General features: G+C 59.6%; 2 protein-coding genes across 2 annotated transcripts; one reads left to right on the top strand and one right to left on the bottom strand.

The window, feature by feature from the left end:
* Positions 1–1,301: 1,301 nt before the first annotated feature.
* On the top strand, positions 1,302–3,283 carry ZNF526 (zinc finger protein 526). Its single transcript, XM_038767391.1, has 2 exons — positions 1,302–2,840; positions 2,997–3,283. The coding sequence occupies exons 1-2, from the start codon at positions 1,376–1,378 to the stop codon at positions 3,260–3,262; spliced, it is 1,731 nt and encodes a 576-aa protein (XP_038623319.1). The 5' UTR covers positions 1,302–1,375; the 3' UTR covers positions 3,263–3,283.
* Positions 3,284–3,436: 153 nt separating this feature from the next.
* GSK3A (glycogen synthase kinase 3 alpha) lies at positions 3,437–11,262 on the bottom strand. The gene is made up of 11 exons (XM_038767204.1): positions 11,013–11,262; positions 6,314–6,501; positions 5,920–6,003; positions 5,722–5,832; positions 5,483–5,613; positions 5,268–5,374; positions 5,075–5,172; positions 4,813–4,908; positions 4,524–4,710; positions 4,322–4,414; positions 3,437–4,230 (listed from the first exon to the last, which is right to left on the bottom strand). Exons 1-11 carry the CDS (start codon positions 11,248–11,250, stop codon positions 4,163–4,165), a joined length of 1,401 nt encoding a protein of 466 aa, XP_038623132.1. The 5' UTR covers positions 11,251–11,262; the 3' UTR covers positions 3,437–4,162.
* Between the last annotated feature and the right edge of the window lie 1,889 nt (positions 11,263–13,151).

The following is a 13,151-nucleotide window of genomic DNA, read 5'->3' as shown; positions in this document are numbered from 1 at the left end:
TTATTACTCTATTTATTTTACTTGTACATATGTATATATGTTTGTACATATTTATTACTCTATTTATTTATTTATTTTACTTGTACCTATCTATTCTGTTCATTTTATTTTGTTAATATGTTTGGTTTTGTTCTCTGTCTCCCCCTTTTAGACCGTGAGCCTGCTGTCGGGTAGGGAACGTCTCTCTATGTTGCCAACTTGGACTTCCCAAGCGCTTAGTCCAGTGCTCTGCACACAGTAAGCGCTCAATAAATACAATTGAATGAATGAATGAATTACTCTATTTATTTTACTTGTACATATCTATCCTATTTATTTTATTTTGTTAGTATGTTTGGTTTTGTTCTCTGTCTCCCCCTTCCATACTGTGAGCCCGCTGTCGGGTAGGGACCATCTCTATGTGTTGCCAACTTGGACTTCCCAAGTGCTTAGTCCAGTGCTCTGCACACAGTAAGCGCTCAATAAATACAATTGAATGAATGAATCTATTTATTTATTTATTTTACTTGTACATATCTATCCTATTTATTTTATTTTGTTAGTATGTTTGGTTTTGTTCTCTGTCTCCCCCTTTTAGACTGTGAGCCCGCTGTCGGGTAGGGACCGTCTCTCTATGTTGCCAACTTGGACTTCCCAAGCGCTTAGTCCAGTGCTCTGCACACAGTAAGCGCTCAATAAATACAATTGAATGAATGAATTAATTACTCTATTTATTTATTTATTTTACTTGTACATATCTATTCTATTTATTTCATTTTGTTAATATGTTTTGTTTTGTTCTCTGTCTCCCCCTTCTAGACTGTGAAACCACTGTTGGGTAGGAACCGTCTCTATATGTTGCCAACTTGGACTTCCCAAGCGCTTAGTCCAGTGCTCTGCACACAGTAAGCGCTCAATAAATGCGATTGAATGAATGAATTACTCTACTTATTTATTTATTTTACTTGTACATATCTACCCTATTTATTTTATTTTGTTAGTATGTTTGGTTTTGTTCTCTCTCTCCCCCTTTTAGACCGTGAGCCCGCTGTCGGGTAGGGACCGTCTCTATATGTTGCCAACTTGTACTTCCCAAGCGCTTAGTCCAGTGCTCTGCGCACAATAAGCGCGCAATAAATACGATTGATTGATGGAATGAATGGAGGGGCGAAACCGCAGGGGGGCGAGGCGAGTGCGCAGGCGCGCGGGGGCCGCCCCTCGCGGCTGACGTCACGGGGCGCGGATTGGCTGCCGGGAGGGCGGCGCGGCGGCCAATGAGCGACGCCGATGGTGCGAGGTGGCGCCGGCGGCCGGGCTGAGGGAAGGCGCTCGAGGCCTCGCGGGGCGAGGCCTCCTGAGGGGAAGGGGGGCCCGTCGGCCCGGGCCCGAGCCCTCCATGGCGGAGGAGGAGGAGGAGCAGGAGGGGCAGCCCCTGTCCTCGTCCATCCTTTTCCAGCCCCAGTACATGTGCTCTGAATGTGGCCTGCTCTTCGACGCCCTGGAGGCCGTGCTCCTGCATCAGCATCACCACCTGCCCGCCTCGACGCCTTCGACGCCCTCGACGCCTTCCGCCGGCCACTTCCAATGCCTGGACTGCAGCCAACTCCTGCTGTCTCCCGCCGACCTCCTGGCCCACCAGGATGCCCACTTCCCGGGGGGCGACACCGCCGCCGCCGCCGCCGCCCACCCCCCGGGCCCGGTCCACTACCAGTGCGGCGACTGCCAGGAGCTCTTCCCCTCCCCGGCCCTGTGGCTGGCGCACCGGGACGCCCGGCACCCGCTCGCCGCGGCGCCGCCGCCGCCGCCTGCCATGGACCCCTATGAGTGCCCTGAGTGCGCCCAGCTCTTCGCCACGCCCGAGGACTTCCTGGACCACCAGGGCGCCCACTTTGCCGCGCTGGAGAAGGAGGAGAGCGATGGCCGGGAGGGAGAGGAGGAGGGAGAGGAAGAGCCCGAGGGGGACGACGGGCAGGAGGCGGGGGAACCCGAGGCCCCGAGCCGGGTCCACCGCTGTGCCGACTGCCGGCTCCCCTGGCCGTCGGCCGCCGCGCTGAGGCGGCACCGGAGGGCGGCCCATGCCCCGGCGCCCGCCGCCTTCCGCTGCGCCCAGTGCCAGCGCGCTTTCAGCTCGGCCAACCGGCTCCAGGCCCACGGCCGCGCCCACGTGGGCGGGACCCACGAGTGCCCCACCTGCTCCAGGGTCTTCAAGAAGGCGGCGTCGCTGGAGCAGCACCTGCGGCTGCACCGGGGCGAGGCCCGCTACCTGTGCGTGGACTGCGGCCGCGGCTTCGGCACGGAGCTCACGCTGGTGGCCCACCGCCGCGTCCACACCGCCAACCCCCTCCACCGCTGCCCCTGCGGAAAGGCCTTCAGCAACATGACCAAGTTCCTGTACCACCGGCGGACGCACGCGGGCAAGAGCGGCGTGCCTCCCGCCGCCGCCACCGCCGCCCCCCCGGAGCGGGCCCCGCCGCCGCCTCCCCCGCCCCCCGCGCTGCCGTGCCCACAGTGCCCCAAGGCCTTCTCCTCGCCCGCCCGGCTGGCGCGTCACCGGCGCGCGGTCCACGCCCCGCCGGAGCGGCGCCACCGCTGCGGCGTCTGCGGCAAGGGCTTCAAGAAGCTGGTGCACGTGCGCAACCACCTGCGGACGCACACGGGCGAGCGGCCCTTCCAGTGCGCCGACTGCGGCAAGACCTTCGCCTCCCTCGCCAACCTGAGCCGCCACCAGCTGACCCACACGGGCGCCCGCCCCTACCCCTGCCCGGACTGCGGCAAGCGCTTCACCCAGAGCTCCAACCTGCAGCAGCACCGGCTGCTCCACGGCCGGCCGGCCCGCTCGGGCGCCCCGCCCCCCTTCCCCTGCCCCCGCTGCCCGGCCGCCTTCACCCGGGCCTCCCGCCTGCGGGCCCACGCGGCCGCCGCCCACGCCGAGGGGGCCGAGCGGCCGGCCTTTCCCTGCCCGCTGTGCGGCAAGGCCCTGGCCAGCGCCGACGGGCTGACCCGCCACCAGCAGCGCCACGCGGGGCTGCGGCCCCACGGCTGCGGCGTCTGCGGGCGGCGGTTCGCGGCGGCCGCGGGGCTGCGGCTGCACCAGCGGGTCCACGGGCAGTCGTCCCACCTGCCGCCCGCCCCGCCCCGCCAGACCATCATGTGCAACGAGCTGGGTGAGACCATCGCCATCATCGAGACGGCCCAGCCCCTGGCGCTGGCGGACACTCTGCAGCTCTGCCAGGCGGCTCTGGGGTCCGGCGGGCTGCTGCGGCTCGACGCCGCCTTCGTTTGAGGGGCGGGGGTGTCATTAAAGTTTGGCTTGCTGCTTGTTGGAACCCTGGGCGTGCTGTTCTTGTGGCCTCCCACCCGACGGTGCCGGTGGCATTGACACCGTGACCCCCCAGCCGGCCTCCGTGTCCCCCCCCGCCAAATCCCGGAAGCAGGGACCGGGCTAGATCGCCCCTTTTCATGCCAATAATTTATTGAATGGAGAGCGGTCTGTACACAGGCAAACCCTACTGGAGCGTGAACACAAGGGGTGGGGGGGCCCAGGCCTGCTCCGCTCCTTCTGCTTTAGCCCAGGCCGTGGGGGTGAGGAGGGCCGGAGGGGACGGGGAAGGGCGAGGGGAGAATCACGGGAACGGGGTCCTGGGGCGGGGAGAGAGGAGCCGGACAGGGACGGGGAGGGCAGCGTGAATCAGTGACGTTTTCTTTAAGAAAAAAATTTTAACAATCTATTTACACCAGGGAAAGCTAGGAACGGGTGGGGGAGGACGGGTCCACACCTATTTACAAGGGACGGTCTCGGGGGTTAGGGGGGAGCGTGAACTTCACCCTCCACCCTGAATCCGGTGGGGGTGGGGGGCGGCGGGGAGCAGGGCCTCCTCCAGAATAGGGGAGTCCGTTCCCCTTCCCCCCTTGCGTCCACCCCGGCTTTAAAATCGTCTTAAAACGCCCGCTTCCTCACAAAACCCAATCAGACGGGGAGAGGAAAGTGGGGAGAGGCTGCGTTTCTCCCCTCCGCCCCCAGCAGCCCCCACCCCCCCAAGGCCAGGCCAAGGTAGGGGGTAGGGGGGGCCCCCTGAGAGGAACGGGCCGGACGCCGCCCGCCCCTCGCTGACCCTCCAGTTCCTTCTAAGGGGGCTCTTCCCCGGGGTGGGGGGCGGGGCAGGGGGGCAGGAGGCCGGGGCCCTCAGGAGGAGTTGCTGAGGGACGGCGAGGCCTCGGTGGGCGACCTCTCCGCTCCGAGCCGGGGCTCCCCTACGGAGAGGACGGGTCGGTGAGTGGGGTCCAAGCCGGCCCCGCGCTCCCCGCCCCCTGCCCACCCGCCCGCCTCCCCCCGCCCACTCACCGTGGGATGCCGGGGTGCAGGGAGCGGAGCCGGCCGGCGACCGCAGGTGAGAGGGGATGAGGACGGTGTTGAGGGACGGCTGGATGGACAGCTCTGGCCGCGACAGAGGAAGGGGCAGAGCCGGGTCAGGGCCGGGGCCGCGGGGAAGGAGCGACCCGGGGGGTCGGGCCCCCGCCCCGCGTCCCCCTCCCCGGCCGCTCACCGACGGGGCTGAAGTTGAAGAGGGGCGGGAGCTGGCAGCTGTTGGGCATCTGGGCCCCGGGGCGGCGCAGGTCGTCAAAGAAGCTGTGGGCACAGGCCTCCAACGGGGAGAGGCGCGTGGCCGGCGTGTACTCCAGCAGGCGCGAGCACAGCGCGATGGCTTCCGGCGGCGTCCGGGCCTTGAACACCTGGGGGGTCGAGGGGGGTCGCGACCCGGAGGGTCAGAGCCGCCCGGGGATGGGCGCCCCGGGGCTGACCCCACCCCCAGGCCCCCCCCCCACCCGCTGTACCTTTGCCCACGGGTGGGCCTTGATCTGGGGAAACTTGAACTCGGTGTAGTTGGGATTCATCTCCCGGATCTGCTCCCGGGTCGGCGTCCCGAGGACCTGTCAGAGGCCGGGGAACGGTGAGGTCCGGCGACCCCGGGGCCGGCATCCCGCCGGGACACCCCGCCGCCCGTCCGTGCCCCGCCGGGGTGGGGAGGGGAGGGACCCGGCCGGGAGGGGAAGTTGGGGGGTGGGGGGGGGGGTACGGTCGCCCCCGCCCCCACACCTTGATGATCTCCACCAGCTGGTCGACGCCGCTGTCCCCAGGAAAGATGGGCTGGCCCAGGAGCAGCTCGGCCAGGACGCAGCCGGCCGACCACACGTCTGCAAGGGGAAGGGGGAACCGGCCCGCTCAGTCCCGGGCCGGGCCCCACCACCCCGGACCCCCGTCCCCGCCGCCCTCCCCCGGTGCCTCTGACCGATGGACGAGGTGTAGTCGGTGGCGCCAAAGATGAGCTCCGGGGCGCGGTAGTAGCGGGAGCAGATGTACGAGACGTTGGGCTCCCCCCGGACCAGCTGCTTCGCGCTGCGGGAGGCGGACGGGGGAAACCGGACAGGTTGGAGCGGGGAGGGGGGTGACCGGAGGGCCAGAGGGGGTCGGTTCCCCCCTCTCTCGCCCCTCGGCCCCCCTCACCTGCCAAAGTCGCAGAGCTTGAGGACGGCCGTGTCCGGGTCGACCAGGAGGTTCTGGGGCTTGATGTCCCGGTGGCAGACGCCCTGCGAGTGGATGTAGGCCAGACTCCGGAACAGCTGGTACATGTAGACCTGCAGGCCGGAGGCGGCGGGTGAGGGGAAGGGGGCAGGGAGCCACGGGGCGGGGACGGGACGGGGGCGATCCATTTCCTCCCGCCAACCTCCGCTCCCTCGCCCCACCTTGATGTAGATGGCGGGGATGGTCAGCTTGGCCTTGGTGAAGTGGCGGGCCACCCGGTACACCGTCTCCGGCACGAAGTCCAGCACCAGGTTCAAGTAGAGCTCGTCCTTCTGTTGGAAAGAGGAGGGGGTCGGGTGCTCCTCCCGGGGCTCCCCACGGCCCGCGCCCCCCCCGCCACGCACCCGCCCCGGCCTCACCTTCTCGCCGCTGGAGTAGAAAAAGTAGCGCAGCCGCACGATGTTGCAGTGGTCCAACTTGCGCATGATCTGCAGCTCCCGATTCTAGGGCGAGCCACCCGGGCTACTTACCGAGCGCTCGCCGGGTGCGCGGCGCCGTACTCGGCGCTTGGTAGGGTGCGACCCGACGGTGGGTAGAGAGGTTCCCCGCCCACAAGGAGCTCAAGGTCTAGAGGAGGAAACCCACGGGGCCTCCCCCATCACTGGGCTGGCCGGGGAGTGCGGCCCACCACCCCCCGGGACCCCCGGAGCACCTCTCCCTGCCCCCTCCAGCCCCAATTCTTGCCGCCCGGGGCCCGGGCTCGCCTCCCTCCCACCTTCCCCCGGGGGCCCCGACCCACGGGACGCGGCTAACCTTGAACCTCTTGTCTTGCAGCACCTTCTTGATGGCCACCAGCTCCCCGGACTCGGCCAGTCGGGCCTGGTAGACCACCCCGAAGGAGCCGTTGCCGATCACCTTGATGTCCGTGTAGGACACCTCCTGGGACCGCTCGGGCCCCTGGCCCGGGGTGGCCACTACCGTGGTCACCTTCCCGCTGTCACCTAGAGGGAAGCCGGGGGTAGGTCTACGTGTCTATTTTACTTCTACATACTTACTACTGTATTTATTTTGTTAATGAATTGCATATAGCTATAATTCTACTTATTCTGATGGTTTGGGCACCCGTCTACCCGTCTTGTTTAGTCGCCTGTCTCCCCCTTCTAGCCTGGGAGCCCGTAGTCGGGGAGGGACCGGCTATGTTGCCGGGTTGGACTTCCCAAGCGCCTAGTCCAGTGCTCTGCATTCATTCACTCGTATTTATTGAGCGCTTACTGTGTGCACAGCACTGGACTAAGCGCTTGGGAAGTACAAGTGGCGACATATAGAGACGGCCCCTATCCATTCATTAATTCATTCGTATTTATTGAGCGCTTACTGCGTGCAGAGCACTGGACTAAGCGCTTGGGAAGTACAACTGGCAACATATTAGAGAACCAGCGTGGCTCAGTGGAAAGAGCCCGGGCTTTGGAGTCGGAGGTCATGGGTTCGAATCCCCGCTCTGCCACATGTCTGCTGTGTGACCTTGGGAAATCACTTCACTTCTCTGAGCCTCAGTTCCCTCATTTGTAAAATGGGGATTAAGACTGTGAGCCCCACGTGGGACAACTTGATCACATTGTATCCCCCCCGCGCTTAGAACAGTGCTTTGCACATAGTAAGTGCTTAACAAATGCCATTATTATATAGAGACGGCCCCTATTCATTCATTCGTATTTATTGAGCGCTTACTGTGTGCAGAGCACTGGACTACGTGCTTGGGAGGTACAAGTGGCAACATACAAGTGGCAACATATAGAGATGGTCCCTATTCATTCATTCATTCACTCGTATTTATTGAGCGCTTACTGTATGCAGAGCACTGTACTAAGCGCTTGGGAAGTACAAGTAGCAACATATAGAGACGGTCCCTATTCACTTATTCATTCATTCGTATTTATTGAGCGCTTACTGTGTGCAGAGCACTGGACTAATAGCTTGGGAGGCACAAGTGGCAACATATAGAGACGGTCCTTATTCATTCATTCACTCATATTTGTTGAGCACTTACTGTGTGCAGCACACTGGACTGAGCGCTTGGGAAGTACAAGTGGCAACATATAGAGACAGTCCCTCTTCATTCATTCATTCAATCGTATTTATTGAGTGCTTACTGTGTGCAGAGCACTGTACTAAGCGCTTGGGAGGCACAAGTGGCAACATATAGAGACGGTCCCTATTCATTCATTCACTCATATTTGTTGAGCGCTTACTGTGTGCAGCGCACTGGACTGAGCGCTTGGGAAGTACAAGTGGCAATATATAGAGACAGTTCCTCTTCATTCATTCATTCATTCAATCGTATTTATTGAGCGCTTACTGTGTGCAGAGCACTGTACTAAGCGCTTGGGAGGTACAAATGGCAACATATAGAGACAGTCCCTATTCATTCATTCAATCGTATTTGTTGAGCGCTCACTGTGTGCAAAGCACTGTACTAAGCGCTTGGGAAGTCCAAGTTGGCAACATAAAGAGACGATCCCTACCCAACAGCGGGCTCACAGTCTAGAAGGGGAAGACAGACAACAAAACAAAACATATTAACAAAATACACAGATCCAACAGCGGGCTCTGCACACAGTAAGCGCTCAATAAATATGATTGAACGTGTTCTAGACTGTGAGCCCGCTGTCAGGTAGGGACCGTCTCTATATGATGTGGCCAACTTGTCCTTCCCAAGCGCTTAGGGCAGTGCTCTGCCCACAGTAAGCGCTCAATAAACACGATTGAATGCCTTCTAGTAGTAGAGACCGTCTCTATATGATGTTGCCAACCTGTCCTTCCCAAGCGCTTAGGGCAGTGCTCTGCACACAGTAAGTGCTCAATAAACACGACTGAATGCCTTCTAGACTGTGAGCCCGCTGTCGGGTAGGGACCGTCTCTATATGATGTGGCCAACTTGTCCTTCCCAAGCGCTTAGGGCAGTGCTCTGCACACAGTAAGCACAGAATAAATACGATTGATTGATTGATTGATTGACCGTCTCTATGTTGCCACCTTGTACTTCCCAAGCGCTTAGGGCAGTGCTCTGCACACAGTAAGCGCTCAATAAACACGATTGAATGCCTTCAAGACTGTGAGCCCGCTGTTGGGTAGGGACCATCTCTATATGATGTGGCCAACTTGTCCTTCCCAAGCGCTTAGGGCAGTGCTCCGCGCACAGTAAGCGCTCAATAACATGTCCTTCCCAAGCGCTTAGGGCAGTGCTCTGCGCACAGTAAGGGCTCAATAACATGCCCTTCCCAAGCGCTTAGGGCAGTGCTCTGCCCACAGTAAGCGCTCAATAAACACGCTTGAATGCCTTCTAGCCTGTGAGCCCGCTGTTGCGCAGGGCCCGTCTCTATATGATGTGGCCAACCTGTCCTTCCCAATCGCCTAGGGCAGTGCTCTGCACACAGTAAGCGCTCAATAAACACGACTGAATGCCTTCTAGCCTGTGAGCCCGCTGTCGGGTAGGGTCCGTCTCTATATGATGTGGCCAACCTGCCCTTCCCAAGCGCTTAGGGCAGTGCTCTGCGCACAGTAAGCGCTCAACAACATGCCCTTCCCAAGCGCTTAGGGCAGTGCTCTGCGCACAGTAAGCGCTCAATAAACACGCCTGAATGCCTTCTAGCCTGTGAGCCCGCTGTCGGGCAGGGCCCGTCTCTATAGGATGTGGCCAACCTGTCCTTCCCAAGCGCCTAGGGCAGTGCTCTGCACACAGTAAGCGCTCAATAAACACGACTGAATGCCTTCTGGACTGTGAGCCCATTGTCGGGTTGGGACCGTCTCTATATGATGTGGCCAACTTGTCCTTCCCAAGCGCTTAGGGCAGTGCTCTGCACACAGTAAGCGCTCAATAAACACGACTGAATGCCTTCTAGTAGAGACCGCCTCTAGATGATGTTGCCAACTTGTCCTTCCCAAGCGCTTAGGGCAGTGCTCTGCGCACAGTAAGCGCTCAACAACATGCCCTTCCCAAGCGCTTAGGGCAGTGCTCTGCGCACAGTAAGCGCTCAATAAACACGCCTGAATGCCTTCTAGCCTGTGAGCCCGCTGTCGGGCAGGGCCCGTCTCTATAGGATGTGGCCAACCTGTCCTTCCCAAGCGCTTAGGGCAGTGCTCTGCACACCGTAAGCGCTCACTAAACACGACCGAATGCCTTCCAGTAGAGACCGCCTCTAGATGATGTTGCCAACCTGTCCTTCCCAAGCGCTTAGGGCAGTGCCCTGCACACAGTAAGCGCTCAATAAACACGCTTGAATGCCTTCTAGCCTGTGAGCCCGCTGTCGGGCAGGGCCCGTCTCTAGATGATGTGGCCAACCTGTCCTTCCCAAGCGCTTAGGGCAGTGCTCTGCACACAGTAAGCGCTCAATAAACACGCTTGAATGCCTTCTAGCCTGTGAGCCCGCTGTCGGGTAGGGACCATCTCTATATGATGTGGCCAACTTGTCCTTCCCAAGCGCTTAGGGCAGTGCTCTGCGCACAGTAAGCGCTCAATAACCTGTCCTTCCCAAACGTTTAGGGCAGTGCTCTGCACACAGTAAGCGCTCAATAAACACGCCTGAATGCCTTCTAGCCTGTGAGCCCGCTGTCGGGCAGGGCCCGTCTCTATAGGATGTGGCCAACCTGTCCTTCCCAATCGCCTAGGGCAGTGCTCTGCACACAGTAAGCGCTCAATAAACACGACTGAATGCCTTCTGGACTGTGAGCCCATTGTCGGGTTGGGACCGTCTCTATATGATGTGGCCAACTTGTCCTTCCCAAGCGCTTAGGGCAGTGCTCTGCACACAGTAAGCGCTCAATAAACACGACTGAATGCCTTCTAGTAGAGACCGCCTCTAGGTGATGTTGCCAACTTGTCCTTCCCAAGCGCTTAGGGCAGTGCTCTGCGCACAGTAAGCGCTCAACAACATGCCCTTCCCAAGCGCTTAGGGCAGTGCCCTGCGCACAGTAAGCGCTCAATAAACACGCCTGAATGCCTTCTAGCCTGTGAGCCCGCTGTCGGGCAGGGCCCGTCTCTATAGGATGTGGCCAACCTGTCCTTCCCAAGCGCTCAGGGCAGTGCTCTGCACACAGTAAGCGCTCAATAAACACGACCGAATGCCTTCCAGTAGAGACCGCCTCTAGATGATGTTGCCAACCTGTCCTTCCCAAGCGCTTAGGGCAGTGCCCTGCCCACAGTAAGCGCTCAATAAACACGCCTGAATGCCTTCTAGCCTGTGAGCCCGCTGTCGGGCAGGGCCCGTCTCTATAGGATGTGGCCAACCTGTCCTTCCCCAGCGCTTAGGGCAGTGCTCTGCACACCGTAAGCGCTCACTAAACACGACCGAATGCCTTCTAGTAGTAGAGACCGCCTCTGGATGATGTTGCCGACCTGTCCTTCCCCAGCGGTTGGGGCATCCGTTCAATAAATACGATTGAATGAATGCAGTGGTGACCTTTCACCCCCGGCCCTCGCCCGTGTCCGTCCCTCCCTCCTGTCCCCGGGACTCACGCCCCAGCTTGACTCCGGGCGGGGGGAAGCTGGTGCCGGCCCCGGTTCCTCCCCCGCCGGCGGCTCCTCCTCCGGTCCCTCCGGTCCCTCCGGTCCCTCCGGCGGCGGCGGCCGCCCCGGGCCCGGCCGTGGCCTTGGCCCCCGCTCCGGGCCCGGGCTCGGCGAACGAGCTGGTGCGGGGCCGGCCCGAGCCCCCGGGGGCCCCGCCTGCTCCGGCCGTGGGGGCTCCGCCGCTCATGGCGCCCGGGCCGGGCTCCGGGCCTGCTCCTCCCCCTCCCCCTCCTCCCCTTCCTCCCCCTCCTCCTCCTCCTCCGCTCCCGGTCCGCTCCCGGTCCGGCTCCGGCCAAGCGGCCAGCCGCGGGGCACTCTGGGAAATGCAGTCCCCTTCCCCGCCCCGGAGGCTGCTGGGAAACCGAGTCTTCGGCCCCACCTCAGCATCCGGGGCTCCCGAGGAATGCTGGGAAACGGGCCGGTGGCCGCCCCTTCAGAGCCCTCAGTCAATCAATCAATCAATCGGTCGCATTGCTCTGCACACAGTAAGCGCTCAGTAATTGAATGAATTAATGAGTATCTTTTAGTGTTATGTTTTGCTGAGAGCTCACCTCCTCCAGGAGGCCTTCCCAGACTGAGCCCCTTCTTTCCTCTCCCCCTCGTCCCCCTCTCCATCCCCCCGTCTTACCTCCTTCCCTTCCCCACAGCACCTGTATATATGTTTGTACATACTCTCCCCCTCGTCCCCCCTCCATCCCCCCGTCTTACCTCCTTCCCTTCCCCACAGCACCTGTATATATGTTTGTACATATTTATTACTCGATTTTACTTGTACATATCTATCCTACTTATTTTATTTTGTTGGTATGTTTGGTTCTGTTCTCTGTCTCCCCCTTTTAGACCGTGAGCCCACTGTTGGGTAGGGACTGTCTCTATGTGATGCCAGTTTGTACTTCCCAAGCGCTTAGTACAGTGCTCTGCACATAGTAAGCGCTCAATAAATACGATTGATTGATTGATTGATTGATTTTCCTGATATCTCCTGTCTACTTGTTTTGTTTTGTTGTCTGTCTCCCCCTTCTAGACTGTGAGCCCATTGTTGGGAAGGGATTGTCTCTATCTGTTGCCGAATTGTACTTTCCAAGCGCTTAGTACAGTGCTCTGCACACAGTAAGCGCTCAATAAATACGATTGAATGAGTGAATGAATTTATTGAGCGCTTACTGTGTGCTAAGCGCTTGGGAAGTTCAAGTTGGCAACATCTAGACTGTGAGCCCACTGTTGGGTTGCTCCCCTGCCGCTCGCCTCCTCACCGGGCCTCGTTCTGGCCTGTCCCGGAATGCCCTCCCTCTGCCCACCCGCCAAGCTCGCTCTCTTCCTCCCTTCAAGGCCCTAGTGAGAGCTCACCTCCTCCAGGAGGCCTTCCCACACTCAGCCCGCATTTTATTTTGTTAGTATGTTTGGTTTGGTTCTCTGTCTCCCCCTTTTAGACTGTGAGCCCACTGTTGGGTAGGGACTGTCTCTGTATGTTGCCGATTTGTACTTCCCAAGCGCTTAGTACAGTGCTCTGCACATAGTAAGCGCTCAATAAATATGATTGATGATGATGATGATGATGATGAATACCCACGGCCCATGTCCTCCCCGGGGCCTAGAATGCCCTCCTTCCGCACATCTGCCAAGCTGGCTCTCTTCCTCCCTTCAAGGCCCTCCTGAGAGCTCACCTCCTCCAGGAGGCCTTCCCACACCGAGCTCCCTCCTTCCTCTCCCCCTCCTCCCCCTCCGCCTTACCTCCTTCCCCTCCCCACAGCACCTGTATATATGCATATATGTTAGTACGTAGTTATTACTCTTATTTGTGCATATTTATTCTATTTATTTTAATTTGTTAATATGTTTTGTTTTGTTGTCTGTCTCCCCCTTCTAGACTGTGAGCCCGCTGTTGGGTAGGGACCGTCTCTATATGTTGCCGACTTGGACTTCCCAATGCTTAGTACGGCACTCTGCATACAGTAAGCGCTCAATAAATACGATTGAATGAATGAATGAACGATGGCGATCCCTTCAAAGCCCTACTGAGAGCTCACCTCCTCCAGGAGGCCTTCCCACACTGAGCCCCCTCCTTCCTTTCCCCCCCACACAACCTGT

Source organism: Tachyglossus aculeatus, chromosome 26 (assembly GCF_015852505.1).
Source record: "Tachyglossus aculeatus isolate mTacAcu1 chromosome 26, mTacAcu1.pri, whole genome shotgun sequence".
In the NCBI taxonomy this organism is placed as follows: Eukaryota; Metazoa; Chordata; class Mammalia; order Monotremata; family Tachyglossidae; genus Tachyglossus; species Tachyglossus aculeatus.
This window is presented reverse-complemented; position numbering and strand designations above follow the sequence as displayed.